We start from the raw sequence: 20,016 nt of genomic DNA on the forward strand, positions 1-20,016 counted from the left end.
GATGGAACTGCCCAACTTCCAGGAGAGCTGAGGCATGTTCCCTGTTTGTCCCCTACATTGGGGACTTCATAAGAGCCTTCTTTTCTGCATCTCAAATTCACCTGTATGGCTCTGGTCACACAGAACCCCAAAACAGAACCCTGGTCTCCTTTTCAGAGCCAACTTTGCTCTTAGACAGGCAGATGTAACTCTCAGCCTGGAACACAACTAAGGGAAGAAGGTGCTGCACAGAGAATACCCACACAGAGAAAGCTCCCACTGGGTAACACCGTGCTGTGTAATAAAAACTACCTTTAGAAACCTGCAGTACCAACTTTAGACTTCAACCACTCAGTGTCCAGAGCTTACCCTACTGCTCAGCAGAGACTCCTGCCAGTGACCAGGCACACTTGGCAAGAACAAAGATAAAATAAAGGGAATTGCTGCTGTCTGCAGCTTCAGGTGCTCAGTGGATGCCCCCACCTTGCTTTGACCCTGCTTGCCCAGAGCACAGAGTGAAGGGCTTTACACACACAGCAGAGAATAAACACACTGCACTGCTTTTGGAATTAAAACCAGAACAATTACCCATAACAGTCTGCAGCAAGACTTCATGCACACCAGTGTCAACACTGTAGTAAATGGTGTGCATGCACAGCTTTTGTCTGTGGGGAAGTTACCAAAGATGGACATGAAGATCTTTATTACAACAGATGATTATTACCACAGAAGATGTGCCAGGAAAACACAAACAGTGTATATTAAACCATATGGAGAAGAACTTGCTGGTACATGGAGCTCAAAGTGCTTCTTCCACAATCCCACCTACCCACAGCCTGATCAATGCCCATCATCTGTGCACAAAGTTTAACTTTGTTTTATTAATAGTACCACAAAATCTGGATAAATAAGTGCCCTACTATATAAAGCAATATATTGGGATTTTTTTTTCCTCCTGCTGAAATAATTTCTAATTTAGTTACTATAGAAACCATCCTGCAGCCATCCTAAAAAAAAATCTCTGTATATATTTACACTCACACTGAGAAGAAGAAGAGGAGAAAAGCTGGGATGTACCTGTACATGCAAGAGACAAATGGCCAAAACCACCAGATTTGACAGTAATTTATAGGAACACAGCTGAAACTCCTAAAAATATAAGAGCAATATTCATTCATATGATTGCCATCACTAACAAAGCCATGAGCATGCAAAACCAGAAAATCAGGGCCTTTCTGTGCTGCTTGGGAAACAAATAGGCACAATAATGCAGGAACACTATTTTTTCTTGGAACTGAAAAAGGGAAGTTCTGAGCATCCTGACATTACTCTAATATGTCAAATGAAGAAGTCAGGGCTAACTGAACATGCCTTTTTTGCTCATTTTAAGTTGCAGATGAGTGACAGCTAACAAATTACACAACAGCCTGTGACACACAGATCCAGACCAGCAGTTCTGCAGTAAAATTTAACAAGAGACAGCTTTACTCAGGTTTATTTCTTTTCATACAGTGCTGTCATAAACATTTCATAAATAATTCTACTAGGAGTATGCATGATTTATAAAATGTCTGGGAGGAGCTGCTAGCTTTCTCTCTTGCACTCTGTTGTTTGTACTTGTAAAATTGAGTCAGCTGTAATTTCAACAACACTAAATCTTCTCTACGAGAGATTAAAAACACCAGTGCTACTTGCTGCAGAAGAAAAAGGTATTCCAGTAGTAAAGTATCCAAAAAGCCACTGAGACATTTATTTAACTATTTTGTATCATGAAGGTTGAAGACTTCTCAAAACAGAAAACCAAAGGCATTTTATGGAAGCAAATAAACACTTTGAGTAAAAGGTTTCTGTTGGAAATAACCCTAGGGGACATTAATAGGCTTAGAAAATCTTCAGGTTGGCCATTTAATTTCTAAGATTAGATGAGACTAGTTTTGCAGAGTGCTAGAATTTGTGTTTTGTCACCCAAGTGTGTATGTGAAGACAGGAGCTGGGACAGTGGGCTGCAGCACCATCTGCCCAGGGGATGACACAGCAGAGCTCTGCCCCAGATGAAGCAGCTCAGCCTCTTCCCCACTGCCTGCCTGGGAGCCCTGCATGGGAACAGAATGGCTGTGCCTCAACCCAGGCAAGGTCAGTGCAGAGCTCAGGGGTTGTTTTCCAAGTTATTCACAGATTGAGGTTTGTCCAATTCTGGAATGTCAGCTGACACCACCAGCTTTTTGTCATGGGCACTTGTGGTCCTTTCCCTCTCAGATCTGGATTTTCTCACTGTGCTATGTCTGTGTCATCTGTTCTGGATTGATGCCACATGCTTCACACAATGTTACTTGAAGAGGATTTTGAAAATATTGCTGGGTAGAAAATGAGACCACCAAAATATTTCATCATGCTAAACTGTTCCCAGAAGACAAACCTACATGCAGAGTTAAGTCAAGATGCCCCCACAGCTGAGACACTGCAGGTCATCCCCAAACAAAAATTTTTAAAGCCTGGAGACAGTGATCTACATGGAGGACTCCAGACTAACACTGCCTTTGTGTGGTGACAGACCCAAGTTCAAACTGAGAATATAATTTACAAATAGTTTCTATCTTTTCCAGCACTATTCCAATATATTGCACTGGGCCAGTACATACCTTTTGTTGAAGGTTGTCTATTTTTTCATAGTGTATCTAATTTCTGATTACAGAAATCAATTATGGGAATTAAGTTTTTGTTGATTTACAAAATAACATTATTATCCTGCTGTCAAGTATCTATGCTAGTACTTTTCATCCTTCAGAGCATAAAAATATCAGTATGCAGAATAAGAAATAATTGCTTTCTGAAATAATGCTAGAAAATTCCACCTAGGAATAAAGTGGAATCTCTTTAAATTAAATTAGCTAGCATTAGCATTCAAAAACTAGACACGATTTAGGTCAACCACTGATCTCCCTTAATGTGGTAATTCACATTTTCTAGTAGAAACACTCCCTTATACACACCTCTCAGTCCCCTACTGCTCATCTTCCTCATCCATTAAAACAGAACACTGACACTTAACCCTGCAGTGATGAACAAGTCAGCTTTGCTCATGCAGAGTTCACACTTGGCTTGAAGCATGCTGAATAATTCCACTAATTTCCACAAGAACACTTTGCACTATGTGCATCTGAGTCCAAGCATTCAGTAGTGTCAGGGGCTAACCACAGCAGGATTTTTGTAGGGAAAACTGGCAGGCAGTGCAGGGAAAGCAGCACAAAGCTGTGCAGCCATCACTGAGGTGCCACTGTTTGGTCTGTCCCACCAGCTGTGCCTGGGCCCAGCTGGGACAGAGTTAATTCTGTTCCCAGTGGCTGCTGCAGCCCTGGTTTGGATTCAGTGTGAGAATAATGCTGATAACACAGAGATGTTGTAGCTGTTGCTAAGCAGAGCTCACTCCACAGCAGTTTCCCAGGCTCTGCCAGTGAGGAAGTGCACGAGGAGCTGGGAGGGAGCACGGCCAGGAAGGGTGACTGGAACTGGCCAGAGGGTGGAAGGGAGGGATGGACATAAACCAGTACAGAAACTGGGGGGCTGGTGGCTGCTGGGGAGCTGCCGCATCAGCCAGCAGATACTGAGCAGCTGGATGGAGCATCACCTGCTTTTCTTGGGTTTTATTCCTCTCTATTTCTCCTTTCATTACTATTATTATAACATTTTTTATTTCAGTTTTTAACAGATTTTAGTCCACAGGCTTTACCTTTTCTGTGATTCTCCTCCCCATGCCATGGAGGGAATGGGAGGGGAGGGATCAGATGGGTGCATGGTGTTTAGCTGCTGGCTGACAGCACTTGTTAATCAAAACTTCTCTCCAGAAAGATGCAATGATATAGAAACCCCTTTTGCAGACTGATCCATGAATCAATGTTGAACCATTGTCAATATTCCCGTGCTGTTTAACCCACCTGAGGGATTATAATCAGAGATGAGCACTTACCTTGTACTTAAAAGAGGTTTGCAGAGAGGTGCTAATTAACACAACATACAGCTAAAATGAAGATAGGTGTTATGAGATATAAAGCTCAAATAAATTTCACAATTCTAATATTAAAACAGAAGCACTGGATAGGAAAGCAGAGACACAAAATTTTGTCACTGCCATCACAGGCAACCACATAACAGATGTGGACTGTACTCAGCCCAGAATGACAAACAGAGCATCTCCAGGCTCTCCAGAACTGCTAAAGAACCCTGTCACAAAAGAACAAAAGGCAAAAACCGTGGCACATAGCACAGGAAAGACAAAAATCCCAGAGACAACAGCAGTGTGTGAGTGGCAGTCCCAGCAGGGAATTGAGGGATAAATGACCATGGGAGTCTCAGGAGCATTCTGTGTCCCCTGAGAGGCACAGGCACCCTGGGGAGGTGATCACAGACACAGGGACAACCCACAGACACAGGGATAGTCCTAGAAGTGATCACAGACACAGGGACAATCCTGTGGAGTGATCACAGACAGAGGGACAGCCCCTGTGACAGTGCTGCTGCCTCACTCTGGGGCTGGGACACTCCTTCTGCTACAGACAGCAGAGCACAAGAAAGCTCCTTCCAACTCAGCAGAGCTCTTAGAGCAAACAGCACTATTTTTCATCGTGAGAACTGCAGGCTGAGTTGAGAAACAACAGGATAAACAAGAGGATAATCAAGACGAACAAAATTACAATTTTTAAAGAGGGCTCAGCCATCAAGTGTATGATAAATGATGCATAACTGAAAAAATGTTGGTGCTTCTCTCCCCATGTTTTCCAGCTCACCAGAAATAACCTTTCAAGAGAGATATTCACCCAGTAAATATCTCTGTAATTCTCCTTTCCTTTACTTGCTCGTGGCTTGTTTAACGTGCCTGCGTGGAATTTCACATCCCCATCCCTTTGCAGACCTTTCCAATGAGAAACAGGTGTCTCAGGGCTGGCTGAGAACACAAGTGCACTGTGTTTATCAGCTGTATAAACTTACATTGAAGAAGTTGGTCTTGTTCCTCTCACAGAAGAGGCCCTGTGCAGGCATGTGCTTCAGCTGCTGCCAGGGCACCCCACTGCCCAGCAGCACGTCTCGGGCCCACTGCAGGTTCTGTGGAAACAACAGCCAGGTCACATGGAGGCAGGAGTAAATGTCACTGTCACATTTTCTGAAAAATCCTCTTTGCCCAGGATTCTTCTCCTGGCAAGCTGAGAAGCCTCAAAGAAAAATGAAAACAGTATTATTGGATTCACTTCTCCTGTGTTTGCTGCTTTGGAATGCAGTTTGGACATTGTTTATCAACTGGTCATTGTTTGATTGGTTTCATGTGAATTGTTTTAACTAAATGACCAGTCACAGTCAGCTGTGTCGGGACTCTGGAAGGAGTCACAGGTTTTCATTATCATTCTTTGTAGCCTTCTGTCTGTATCCTTTCTCTATTCTATAGTACAGTTTTAGTATAGCATTAATATACTATAATATAATATACTATAATATAATATACTATAATATACTATAATATACTATAATATAATATAATATAATATAATATAATATAATATAATATAATATAATATAATATAATATAATATAATATAATATAATATAATATAATATAATATAATATAATATAATATAATATAATAATGTCTTCTAAGAAAATGGAGTCAGAGTCATCATTTCCTCCTGGGGAACCAGCAAATACCACACAGGGGATGCAAAAGCCACCACAGGTGAAAGTACAAAACAAACTACACTTTTATTTATTAACCTGCAATGTCTTTTCTCATTTTTGTCATACTTGCTGTTCCATTCTCCCCACACACTCACAGCTCTTTTCCTTGGGCCCACGACCTGCAGGGAATAACCTGCCAGAGCTGAGGCCTCGACCCTCAGGCTCAAACTGCAGCTTTCCTTCAGTGGGGAGGGGAATTCAGAGCTTTTGGCCCCACCCAGCATTGCCCTCCATGTAAGTTCACTTCACCTCCCTGGAAATCCCACAACTGAGATCAAACTTGGATAATAGTGCTCAGTGAATTAACAAGAAATTATCAGTAGGGGACCAAATGATAGATGACAACCAAAAATTGATAAAAGCACTATCCCTCTAAAATTTCAATGCATGGAGCTCTCTTTTGTAGCTGAGAACTAGGGACAGCTGCTGGCTCCAGGCAGAATGTTACCAACAGATGGGACAGTTATTAATTGTGAGGTTTCACTGATGGAAGCTTTGCTTTACTTCATTTTTTATTTCAGGGTTCAAAAGTGGCATCTGAGTTGCATTTGACCAGAAGACATCACAAGAGAGGACATGAAAGGAAGGAAGATGTTTGGTTCATAGAGACAAATAAGAATGTTGCACTCTGGCTTGTGTGCTGTGGTCTGGAAATACACTTCTGTGAGTCATAGAAGTGATTAAATCATGTCCATCCAAGAAGCACATTCCAGCTGTAATATCCTTTCTTTTGTGTATATATTTGTGTGTTGGGCTGGGGGTTATTAGAAAAGTTCCTGTGTTCCAGAGTATTTTTATTTACAAGACCCTGGTGAAACAGTGGAAGCTCTGCTCCATCATCAGTGCCTTTGTGCTAATGACAGCAATCATGCAGAAATCTCCAATGCCTCACCAGAACTGCAGCATCCCCTCCAGCAAAATGCTGATTATGGATTCATGTGCAGGAGAGCTGAACACTGGCAATAATGACCAGATATTTATGGGTGTCAAAAATCCCTCATTCCAAGAGCTCACAGAGGTACTTACACAGGGCATTCATGATTATAGTGCAGCGTAATCAATGGGATTTGGACAGCTTTGTTTTGGTATGGAACAAACACATATTCACTCATAAATATCACAAGGTACTTTCTGGCTGGTCATGGATATCAGTAAATTTAATTATTATCACTAAGTGTCAAATTTAATTAAGACTGAAGAAAGCAGAAGGTGTAAACTCAGCTGCATACTAACTTTCTTCTACATAACTTCTTTTGTAATATGTATTTCTGTAATCCTGTTAACCTAATCCTGAAAAATACTTGGAAATACATACAGAAGAAAATACAACACAAGAGAAGCTACAAAAATCTGGTCTTCCATGAAAGCCATCTTGTTTTGAATAAAATCAGAATCCAACAAAAATAATCCTATTGGATCATCCAAGATCCAGGCAGAGAAAATGCTTTATTTTGTGCTAATCATAGTCATCAGAAGTGTAAGTTAATTCCAAGTGTGAAAATGAAGTAAGACTTGCCTAATGTGTGGTAATCTGAATCTTACAGTTAAAACTATCACATAAAAATTCAAGGAAAACAAAATCTTTAAGAAAATTACCATCCCACCACAAAGCTTAGATCTGAAATCTCATCTAAAGAAATGTTAGCCGTGGATGTATTCTCAAATGAAAACAAGGAAAAGGTTAGGAGATCATTAATTGTGTCATTTCATTAATTGTGTCGTTAATTGTAGCATCATGCTCTGGTGCTGGGATGTGCAGTGCACATCACACTGACCATCCACAGGCATGTGTTTGGTGCACATAATTCACAGGCTTTTATTGAACAAGATGATGGCAGCAGCCCAGCCAGGAGGAGAAAAGATCATTCAGACAAATGGGGCAATTACACGGTAACTTCACACAATCAAAGCTAATAGGAATAAAAGACATAGTTACAGATTTTCCACTACCCTTCTCCTTAAATCAGCATGATCACTTATTGCCAGTAAATATGCCTGAGCAGGTCTCAACTCATTAGATTTTACAGAGTCTGCTCTGCTTGGTTTTCAGCTGATGAAGTTATTAGGAGTGGGTGAAGGGATCCAGGACACAGCAAAAAGGATTTATTCTTCTTGGCACACTGCTTGCCAGCCTCAAAGGCTGGATTTGGCTGTCTGACTCAGGGCAATTATGAAATACTCTTTCCAGTTCAGCTGTTGCCTCCCACATCTTTATCACCCCAAGATTCAAAGACAAGATGACTGACAGGGTACAGTAACTTGCAAAAAAGCTGAAGTAGAAAAGGAAAATCTCTTAGGGCCAACCAAGTGGAACTGAATCACCTAGGATGGACACCCCTTAACTCAGTGGTGTCAGAAACACCTTTACCTAAACTATAAACTCCACAAAGTGTTTCTGGGAGGTGAACAAAACCCTCCACTATACTTTAATCCTTCCCTCTGATTTCTTTTACAGTCCATCAGAAGGCTTTGTCTCAAAAACCTCCTCCTCCATCAAATAAAAGCAAAATAAAATGACTACTGATTTGAAGGGTGGCCTTTTAAAAGAACTGTTATTATCAAACTGTTTCTACTTAGAGTGGTTACATCTATTATGTCTGTCTCTAAGTACATATTAAGCCTACAAACATATAATCTTGTAATTTTTGCATGCATGTATTATGTTGGTTTGACCAACCTGCCACATCACTGACCTCATGTCACACCCAACATTTATTTCCCCATTAAGGGCTCTGGTAATAACAGACATTACAGAACATACAAACTTAAAAAACTCACACAGTCTTTGTGAGCAGATTCTTGCAGGATTTACAGAGCACTTTTTATTCTGAGATTTAAAAAAAGCATGTAAGTAAATATTTTTCTTTCCTGACAACCTGCTGGTTACAGATTATTAGACCAGTTCCAAATACTGATCCATAAGGTGAATACTTTATACTGACAAAGAGTGCCATGTCCTAATTTCTCCTTCCAAACTGGGCCAACATTCATTTTAGAGGCAAAAGTCACAAAGAGTGAAGAATTTACTTCAAGAAAATACTAACAGGAAAATGAAACTACTGCCCAAATTGGCAATGAAGCAACTTCTGAAAATTCATTTGTATTTGCCTGCACATTTACTCCAACTAAAGACAGCTATGTACAAATTTCTTCTGATAACAGACTAAAACAAAGAAAAATAGACTCCAAATATTAAGCTGGATTTTGCAGGGGGAAAAAACCTAACAGAACATGTAGCCAAACAAAATGTTCATAGAGTTTGAAAAGATATTTTAAAAAGCACTCAACTATCTTCACTAATCTCACAACAGCAAAACCAGGGAAGCTGTGAAATGGGAGAAAACAGATTGCATATGGAAAACTTGTTTTTCTGAGCATTATGGAGACCTGCCAATCCTCTCTTCTTCCCAGCCAACCATGAATTTTGGCCATCAGTCTAAATTCTTCATGCAAATTCCTGGCGTTGGAACATAAATGCTGAATTTTCCAAGATGGTTATACACATTTAAAAATTAATCTCAGTTTTCTAAAATTTACCACTCTGCCCCCCAACAACTCAACCTGATGTAATTTATCTCATTTTTTAAATCAGACTGATCATGAGTAAACGTAAGCATAATTCTTACTGCAGTTACTGTTGACAGTGATCCATTTTGTGTTTTAATTTTCTGCAGGAGTTTAACTTCACTAAAAACACAGTAATGTTCCACTAAAGCACAGACATTGGGCATTGCTCTACAAAAGAACCTGAATGAGTCACTGAAGAAAGAAATGTAAAACTCATGTGAAAATATGTAGTGCACATATTGCAATAAGAAGATTTTTTTGGGTTTTGCCATGCCAAGTGTTCATTATGGATTCTGCAGAAGTAATAGAAAGGACAGTAGTAATAGAAAGGACACCCAAAAGTGCTCCTTGAAGCCTGGTAACTACTAGGCTCAAACAGGCAGGATTTAGTTTTTCTGAGTTCCAAGAGGAAACAGATTTAGACAATGTGTATTTCACATGGAAATCCATCACTGAGTTGATATTTATATAAGGAGGGAGATATAAAAAGCAAAAGAGAAAGCTTCATCAGGGAAAAATAATGGAAGAAAATATTTTGCAAGTAGTTCCTCAGGCAAGGCCGTGCTATTTGAACCAATAAATTAAAAACAGGCAGCTTTTTTTGTTGAATGTTGATACAAAATCATGTCAGCAACAGTAATGACAGATTGCAGGAATCTATGGCTCCTATTCATGATGAGCTCCATGGAAAAATTAACAACTGTTACATACAAACAGCGTAAGAATGTTTGCAAAACAAGCTCTCCATAAAAAGGGTGATATTTTTTCTGGATAATCACTCACAAATGGAATATTCATCACCTTCCAGTGGCTGGCAGGACTTGCCTGATCTCCCTTTGCAGTGACACTGGTGACACGGCTGCTCCAGGCCAGGGGAGCAGCAATTTTTTTTTGTTTTGCACAATTTGTTTCCCCTCCCTGTTGTTCACATAAGTACTTGTGGGGAAGAAAACTCAGGAAGCCAGGGAAAGCAGCATATGATCTAATACAAGACTTCCAAATATAAAATCTGTGAATTAAAACCTTGATTATGGCAAATAGTGAAATACCTCTGATCATTTCAATGTACTATTCCTACCCATTTTACCATTAAAGACTTAGGATATCAAGAAAGTTTATCTGTGTCACATATGTGTTTACACAATATTGATTAATTTCTGCTTCCAAGTCACTTTTCAGTCCACTTATTCAGTAAAATAAATAATTGCTGTCATTTTTATGAGAACATCTTAATTTATGTGACATATCTGAAATGTAATTCTCTGCTGAATGACAGAAAATTACTTAGTTCAGTAATAAAAAAAGAAATTTTCTCCTTAACTGACCTCACACACAAGTCAGGCAGTCTAGCAGCTGAAGACTTCCCCAAGTGTAGCTTCATTCCAAACTGCACTGAACAAGATGTGTTTTAGCACTGACACTTCTGCACCAGAGCCAGTGGCAGCACAGTTGGTTTGCTGGGGTGTTGGACAATACTCTTTTCCTGACCCAGAGATGGGCCCACTGAGAGGTGTTTTAAAACCTTTTATTCTATTTTCAGTCTCATGAGGAGAGTGGGATAATACAGATGTTATAATTCACACCATCACAATCAGAAGCTAATTATTTCCTAATTGCAATACTGTAAGTGATACACTATAAGTGAAACACTATAAGCATTTCTTGGCCTGTCAGCTTCAGCCACACCATGCTGTAAATGCCTTAAAGCCAATCAGCTAAAATTACCCCTCTGGGTCCTCCTACAATGCACCTTTCATAGTATTATTTCTCTAAAATATCCAGTCTTATTTGCAAGGCCATCTGTCAGGACCCAGGACATCCCTCTGGCTGTCCAGGATGGGCAGGACCCCTTGCCAGGGGGCTCAGGGACCCTGGCACAGAGCCCAGAACACCTATGGGTTTGATTATGACCCATGGAACAAATTACCAACCTTAGATGAAGATCAGCAAGCCACAACAGTTTAGGTAGAATATTAGTGAAGCTATCATGGGGTGGAAAAGCAGATTTTGGGGTTTTGGTATGGGGGTTCAGGAGGCAAGATGGAGGGAACTGGGTGTGTCCAGCCTTTCTCCTTCTTCTTCTTCTTGGCCTCCATCTTCTGCTGTGATGGTGGCACTCACAGATTGGTTTAGAGAAGAAGCTCACTGTCTAACATAGGTGATAGGTATTGGAAAGTAATTGTGAACATTGTACATGTAGTTTTTAGTATAAAGACATAACACAGCCCTGGGGCAGGCAGAGTGCCTGGAACTGTCCTGCTGGATGGACCTCAGCAGGGCAGGAGAAAATTTTTTATAGATGAGAAACAATGAACAACCTTGAGACCGAGAAATGAAGAGCCCTGACTCCTTCAGGCACCAGGCTGGGAAAAGAGACTTTTAACAATCTCAGGGTTTCTGATAAGCTAAAGGTCCTGACAGCCATCCTTTGAAACTTGTTTCTGGTTCAATTTCTCTCTCAACAAGAGCTGAGATAGAAAGCTGATAGAATTGATAGAGTTGATAGAGCCTGTCCTACTCCATGGCATTCCTAACTCAGCATTTCTTATCTCAAGGTTTGCATACAGCTACACACTGAGAACTCCCTCCAGATCCCAATCCCCCTGGGGCTCACTGGGGCCCAGGGCTCACCTTGTGAGTTTTGCTGTAGGTGTAGAGGTAGGCCAGCCTGTAGAGGCTCTTGTAGTGCTGGGGGAAGCGGCTGAGGCACAGGCAGAAGGAGGAGATGCACTGCTCCGTCAGGAACTTGCGCTGCTCCTCCAGGTCCGCGGGGAGGCCCTGGGGGAACTCACAGGCATCCTCTGCACAGGGCTCAGCCTTCTTCTTGCAGTCCCACTGGGAGCCTGGGGCCATGGCAGCTCTGGGGGCACTGCCAGGAGCACACTGAGGGTCCAGCAGCAGTTTCTGGGCAGTAGGCTCAGTGGGATCATAAGACACTGAGATCTCCAGCAGCTCCTCTGATTTTCCTGCAGTTGGAACAGTAAGAGAAAAGTGACAGTGAAAAGTGCCATTTCCAAATGGCAAAGGACATCTAGAAAATGACAAAAATTCAGTATGACAAAAGGTAATCCTTTTCTTCATTAAAGCACAGACAGAAATATTGAAAAAAATTTATGACTATTTGTGATGTGCATTGAACAAGTGATCTGCAACTCATTGACAGAGCCACACCATGGTGTCTCCATTGTCTTCATTTGGGTTTTATCTGGTGTCTCCATTGTCTTCATTAGGGTTTTACCCTGGTATCTCCATTCCCTTCATTTGGGTTTTATCCTGGTATCTCCATTCCCTTCATTTGGGTTTTACCCTGGTATCTCCATTGTCTTCATTTGGGTTTTACCTTGGTATCTCCATTCCATTCATTAGGGTTTTATCCTGGTATCTCCATTCCATTCATTTGGGTTCTACCCTCATATCTCCATTCCCTTCATTAGGGTTTTATCCTGGTATCTCCATTCCCTTCATTCGGGTTTTATCCTGGTATCTCCATTCCCTTCATTAGGGTTTTATCCTGGTATCTCCATTCCCTTCATTTGGGTTTTACCCTGGTATCTCCATTCCCTTCATTAGGGTTTTATCCTGGTATCTCCATTCCCTTCATTTGTGTTTTACCCTGGTATCTCCATTGTCTTAATTTGGGTTTTATCCTGAACAATAGTTAGGAATTCACACCTTACACAATATAGGGTTTTACATAGTCTTGGAAGATTGAGGTGGAGGAGTGAAAAAAGCCAAAATAAAAGAGTAAATTCAGGAATATTTTATTGCAAAGAAAAGAAGAAAGAACAGAAAATGCCATCCTCCCAAGTGAAATGTTTTATTCTTAATAGTCTGCCTAGAACACAATCCCAGAACACAAAATGGACTCAGACAGAAGGATCAGCAGCAGCTCACCTGGTCTTCTGCACAATGTAGGACCTACAGTTCCATGTAAACATTTTTGGGATTATTTTGGCAACTTACAATTCAATTGACCCATCTTTTGTTGAAGGATACCAAATCTTGCTTCAGAAATTATCTTGTTACAGTGGCAGCTTCCACATTTCCTGCTAGCTAACCATTGCTGCTGGAAACACACATCCTACATGCAGATTAATTTCCTTAACTTTGATCTTCAGTCATGGAAGTTTACCATGTCTTTGTCTTTGCTAGGATAAAGAGCCTCTTACATTAGATCTTATCTCCCAGCAGAGTGTAGAGATATACTAAAATGTACTTAATCCTCAAGTATAAAGCTGTTCCATAACTTTTTCTCTCATAAGGCTGAATTTTTGAGTCAAAGATGTTTTATAGAACACATATTTTTCAAAATGTGCTTGCCTGATGTCTATACCCAAAATAATTTTACTGTACAGGTAGCTTTATGGGAAACAACATCTGTTCTAATAAACACCACTAATTTAAGAATGCATTTGATGGTTTTTCTGACAGACAGATGATGACAATAACACAGCTCACTGCAAGCCTGAAAAAGAGCCATGATTTTAGTCTAGTAGCCAAAAGACTACTGGGTTTAGTGATTATGGAAGTAAACCTAGGAACTGGCATCTATTTCAGCATGTTAATGCAAGCACCACCACAGGCTTCCTTAGCTTAGGCAAGACTGAAGTAAAATATTTTTAAAAACTAGAAACTAAGGTAATCCAAGTCTGCAAACAAAGATAAAACTGCTTGGCACTTGTTCCTAGTGAGATCAGGGAAGTGGTTCAGGACTCTCCACAGCATGATCTCTGGATGTCTGGAACTGGGAAAGTGTGAGCTGGCAAAGAAGACTTAACATCCCACAGAAAGCCACAGCCTGGAAAGGTGGACAAAATTTACACATTGGTTTTGTTTGTCTTTCCCTGTTGAAGTCCAGCCTCTTTATCTACTGCCACATCCAACTGTACAAACATCAGACAAAGGGAAACTCCAGCTAATGGATTTTGAGACCATTTTTCCAGTGGAATACAGAACATTTAGTACTATTATATATGGAAAAATCTGGTAGAGAGCAATTCTAGCTCTCCACTGGAATGAAGTATACAATGGAATAAAGCATCTAAATTCTACTACTTAAGCTCTTCTCTGTACTGAATATGGGACAGAACAAAAGGTCATCTATTCCTGGGAAAAATAAAAAAGTCTTGTTTGAGACTATATTCAAATAACTACTCTTTAAATTATTTAAAAATATGAAACACTGAAGAAAAAGCAAATAATGACCTAAAAGAAGGCAAGTCAGTCAAAGGGCCAGCAGACAGCAGTTTAGTTTTTCTTTGTAAGATTTAACAGACAGAACAAATTGGATTGGTGGACAAATTAATGGGGCACAGCTCTAAATTTAAGCTACACATAGAGGCAGCAATGATACCTAGCTCAAATCCTCAGTCACAGCGCAGCATATTTCAGTGCAAGCCAGGAGAAACACTTTAATGAGACTACTGCAGCTGACATGATCTATTAAATCAGGCCTACCCTTTTCCTCTGCAGATCCCAGCGTCTCTTTGAGCACCAGTGTATCAGCACAGGTAGCAGAAATCCTCTTCTCTGTGTAAGTCTTCTTCAGGCTGTCCTGAGAGCTGGCAGGCTCATTGAACATGTCCTGTGTGGAGCTGGAGTCAGACAGCACTGCTCCCGTGCTATCCTGACTCCTCTCTGCAAGGAGATAAAGAAGGAATGCATCTCTTCATAGCCCTCAAGCTGCTGCTTGTCTCTTGGTAACAGCAACACAAAACTCTGCAAACTCTTACAACTGCCACACAGCATCCCTTACCACCACCAAGAAAAGGTATTTCATTCTCATCACATTTCTTCCTAGAATATAATCCTGGAATTTGATTCAAAAGCAATAAAGCTCAATTTTCAAGAGCAGTTAGGCTGGGGACACAGTATTTCAGGCAGTATGGCCCTGGAAAATCGCCCAGGTTTACTGGACCCAGTATAATTTTGAACCTGACACAAGCAAAGTTCAATTGACAAGAGAAAACCATGAAGAACAATACTGGTAAAAATTACTCATGAAAGAAAGAAAAACCAGTAAAATTAGAGGGCAAAGACTTACAGGGGTGATCTCTGATGCCAACTATCCTGCAGGTGTAAGATGCTATTCAACAAACACTCTGAAAGGTGATTGGATATGGCAAATAAACAACACATCAAAGAACCAGGCCTAACACAGACAGGGAAACTGGACCTCAAGGCAGCCACAGAAGAAAAGGAGAAGTGACTTTACCTTGACAGAGTGGAGCAGGGGCTGCTGACTACAGCACAGTCACAACTAAGCTGTCAATGAGCACAGGAACAGGCATTGTGACTTTATCAGGGGGATAAAACACACCTCAGAACAGGCAAGTGAAAACCTCCCACTCATGTCTGAAACCTGCCAGATATAACCCAAGTTCTTTACATCAAGGGTTATCAGAGGCAACCCTGCATGAGTAAAGAACACAGCTGAGTGTCTCTGACAGAAAGAGGCCTGCACATTCCCACTGAGATGGGGAACTGGCATTTTTCCATATTGTGCCAACAATTCAGTGTTCAATATAAAATTCCTATACAGGCAATTCCCTTTAAATCTGGAGTCCAGAGGAATTATTTCCCATTTCTTCTTAAGATACTTATATTTGATTCTGCCCAATTTCTTCTTAAGATACTGATACTTGATTCTCCCCAATTTCTTCTTAAGATACTGATACTTGATTCTGCCCAATTTCTTCTTAAGATACTGATACTTGATTCTCCCCAATTTCTTCTTAAGATACTGATACTTGATTCTGCCCAATTTCTTCTTAAGATACTGATACTTGATTCTGTGATCTAGTTAAAGGTGTCCCTGCTCATTGCACATGATCTTAAAAGGTCCATTCCAATCCAAACCATTTTATAATTCTGTACAGAAATGGCATAACCAGGAGGGGGTTACATCCATTGTCTAGGCAGTTCCACTGCATTCTGATTCATTAATTTTATTGATAAGATCAAGAAAGAAAATTAACAAAGCAAAAGCCCTTGCTTTGAGATGAGCAGATAATTTAATTAAATTTCTTCTGTTCCATCTGAATTGCACTTGTTCAGGAGAGAGCTAAGGGCCTCCTATGAATTTATTTTATCAAGATAAATCCCTCTGCAAACCTTCAGCTTGCAGATCAGGTTCTGCTTATTAGGATTCCAATGAATTTAAACCAAATTTGATGCACTCTGTAGGTTTTTCACTACCACACAAAGAAAACCTTCCCTTTCAGTGAGCAGATCTTAATAAAACTATCTTGGAAAAGAATGGAGGAACAGTATTTGCTTCCTAATTGGAAGCTATAGAAGCTGGTTAATGATGACAAGTTTTATACAGAAAGAATATAATTACAAAGAATGGGAAGAGAAGATTCTGAAGAGAGGTCAGTCAAGCTTTAAATGACTCATTTATAAAGCTTTAATAACTTTCTGTGGTACAAATCAATACTATTGAACTCCCAGTTGACATCAGGGAAATCATTTACAGTAGCTCCCTTGGTATTTTGTTTTAAAGAAGTTTCTGTATCTGTGGCAAAGAGGCTGAATTACTCATCTCGGGGAAAAAAAATTGCAAATTTCCAGATGTTGCCACAAGCCTGCAGGTCAGTTCTGATGTGTGGGTTATGACAGATGAAGCATCAGAATGTAAATCAAGAAATGCCAGAGCAATATGCCTGGGTGAGATCAGACACTGGGAAATTACAATAGTTTTTCATCATGCAAAGACAGACAATGATTCAACACATTAAATTTCAAATGTATGCATGAGCTTTTCCTTATGGGAACAAATGTAAACACCTCCTTACAATTAGCCAGCTAATTTAATTTGAAATTTCTGCTTAAATAAGTGTGGGTCTAGGTAGGGATGTTTATTCTCCTTTTCTTTCAATATATTAACCCTGTTTAAAAAATGACATTAACATTGGGCTCCTTAACCACTGGAAACCAGAGGAAGGTGACTATTGAGACAACTTTCTATTATATTAGATATTTCTTGAATGCAGCAGATACTTTCAAACTAAATGAGCCAGATGGAAAACCCTGGAGTATTCCAGAAATTAGCAGCAGCCACCAATTATTAGCATTAATTTCTCAGAAACCACAGAGGATGGGTAAAGTCCCAGGGAATGTAAAACAAAGTGCAGTGCTTATCTTGACAAAGGATGAAAGGTCAAAGCTGTGAGCCAGCCTGCCTTCATCTCCCACAGAATCATTTGAGCATAAATAAATAAATCCTCCTCTAAGCACCTAAAAGGTAACAGGATCAGGAGTGGAAAATGTGTGAGTGGATCCCAGCACACACATTTCACATGTGAATTTGTGATGAATTTGTGAAGAATTTGTGATTCTCAAACCAGAACTGGCCTAAATGTCAGGCTACTCTACACACACCTCAGCAAAGCAGCATTCTTGAATGTGCAATCAGTAACTTCCCAGAAAAAATGTGTAAGAGCCTTCCTGTTCTACTGAGCACTAATGAAAATTAAACTTAATTACGGTGTCTGTATTTAGGACCCACATTTTAAAAAAGACACTGAAATAGGGAAAAATTAATTCAGAGGAGAGGATAAAAATGAGAGATTAATGAGATGACATATGAAAATTACCAGGAGAATTGGACTTATCTTAAAAAAGATGAGGTAGAATTTCCAAATACATATGATTAACCAAAATAAAAATACAATAATTGCTGTTCATATTCATTAGGTACAGTGCAATGGGTTTTAATTGCAGCAAGAAAATTGACTTTTTTTTGCCCTCATCTCTATCTTAACTGCTACATAGAGTTAGAAAATAGCACAGTGAACCAACCTACAGTCACTGTGGGCTTTCAAAGACAGGCAAACAGCCATCAATTGTTAGGTTACCCAAGATGTTCCTTAACATAATAAAAACCTCTCTCAATACCTAAATATTGCAGTATGCAATGCAGAACTTGTGGCAACTGCAGCAATGCACATCCTAACTCTGGTTTTCTAAAAAGAAAAAAAAAAAAAATATTTCGTATACATGGAATTACTATTCTCTTCTAGCCTAGCTGCCAAATACAGCTTTTTTTAATAAATATAAATATGCTAGATGGACACACAGCAGATATTTTACATTTGTTGTGCTGTGAAGTTTTTCCTTTCTCTGGAAGGAGCTCAGTGCAGTTGAGGCAGTCATTATTGCTATTTAACCTGGGTGCCAAGGACAGCAGTGTGTGAGGCAGAGAGTGAATTCCAAATTCCCAACTGCTCTCAACACCTGCCCTTCTGAATGACTCCAACCCATGGAGAACATCAGTGCTTTTTAATAATTTCTGCCATAATTAGAAACAATTTAATGCAACCCAGTGTAATTTAAGAGTTAGAAAGTATATGTTTGTATATTTTACATATATTTTTATATTTCCATTTTAAATATTTGATATTTTTATATTTTGTTTACCTATTTTCTTAGTTTCCCCATAAAATATATAAATATATAAAATATAAAATATATTTTATACATTTATATAGTTTTATATTTCAATTTAAAAAATACTTCATATTTTTATCTTTTGTTTACCTATTTTCTTAGTTGCTCCATAAAATAAATAATATATAAATATATAATATATAAAATATATTTTATATATTTATGTATTTTTATGTTCCAATTTTAAAATATTTAATATTTTTATATTTTTTTACCTACTTTCTTAGTTTCCCCATAAAATATAAATATATAATATACAAAATATAATATAAAATTATATTTTAATATTTGTATATATTTTTATATTTAAATTAAAATATTTTTATTTTAATATTTTGTTTACCTATTTTCTTAGTTCCCCAATAGCAATACAACAAGCTTTTCCAAAAAGCTGGGGTGGTCTCTTGTTGTAAGAGATTGATAAATCAAGGACTAAATATTCTTTTGAGGTCCCTCCCTGTAAAGTTTCCTATTACTTCAAAAGCTAAGATAAAAATACAGCTGGGTATTAATGTCCCAAAATTATTATCTGTAGCAGAAATGAAGAGCCTAGGGAGAAAGTTCTACTAAATTGTGCATAAGTAACTGCAACTACATTCCTAGGAAAAATCTGATCTGATAGTAGATGTTTCTCCTAGGTATTATAATATTTTGTTTCATTACTTCATTGCATCATTCCTAAGCTTTAGGAAGATTTCAAACAACTGGATGAGCTGAAATCTCAATTTGATGTAAAGTTAAATATTTCATGTTTATCTCTAAAAAATTCAGAAAATGGCACTTGAAAGCAAGAAGCAAGTTTTTTTTTAATCTCATTTCTCATAATGTCCTCAACTTGTGACATTTCATTTCACATCTATGTCAGATTACATCCCCTACTCTGTCACAAGGTGAAAAAGAGCAGCTTTGGACAGGAGATTTAAAAAGGTCAAAAGAAGAATCTTGTTAACTTTCAAAGACATTAGTAAAAAAATACTAATTATTATCAGAAGGATGTCATTGGGAAGAAAGAACTTGTATATTCATCTGTACGGCCAGGACCTTCACTGCTTCACACTGAGGTCCTGTCAGTCACATGGATGATTAAATCACTGCCATTACTGAACCACATCTGTCACAGATGTTAGAAAAAATATCTGATGTCTGTTTGCCTTAATTCCATGCTTAAGAGCATTTTAATATTAATCTTATCCTGAATTAAATAGGTTTACTGGCTTGACTTCAAAAATCCCTGTTCCCACTATTGCTCCACAAGCAGACACAGCCCACATGTCACTGTCACAGCTCCCTGCAGGCCA

General features: G+C 39.1%; 1 protein-coding gene across 3 annotated transcripts in view; it reads right to left on the reverse strand.

Moving 5' to 3' along the window:
- The window catches only part of CABIN1 (calcineurin binding protein 1), a 116,670-nt gene that overhangs the window by 58,075 nt on the left and 38,579 nt on the right, over positions 1-20,016 (reverse strand). For all 3 annotated transcript variants that reach the window (XM_058037268.1, XM_058037267.1, XM_058037265.1), the window contains exons 28-30: positions 14,726-14,905; positions 11,900-12,234; positions 4,963-5,076 (exon numbers count right to left, since the gene is read on the reverse strand). In XM_058037268.1, the coding sequence (XP_057893251.1) occupies positions 4,963-5,076; positions 11,900-12,234; positions 14,726-14,905 (629 nt within the window). The remainder of the gene's footprint in view (positions 1-4,962; positions 5,077-11,899; positions 12,235-14,725; positions 14,906-20,016) is intronic.

The sequence above is a fragment of the Melospiza georgiana genome, chromosome 18, assembly GCF_028018845.1.
Source record: "Melospiza georgiana isolate bMelGeo1 chromosome 18, bMelGeo1.pri, whole genome shotgun sequence".
NCBI lineage: Eukaryota > Metazoa > Chordata > Aves > Passeriformes > Passerellidae > Melospiza > Melospiza georgiana.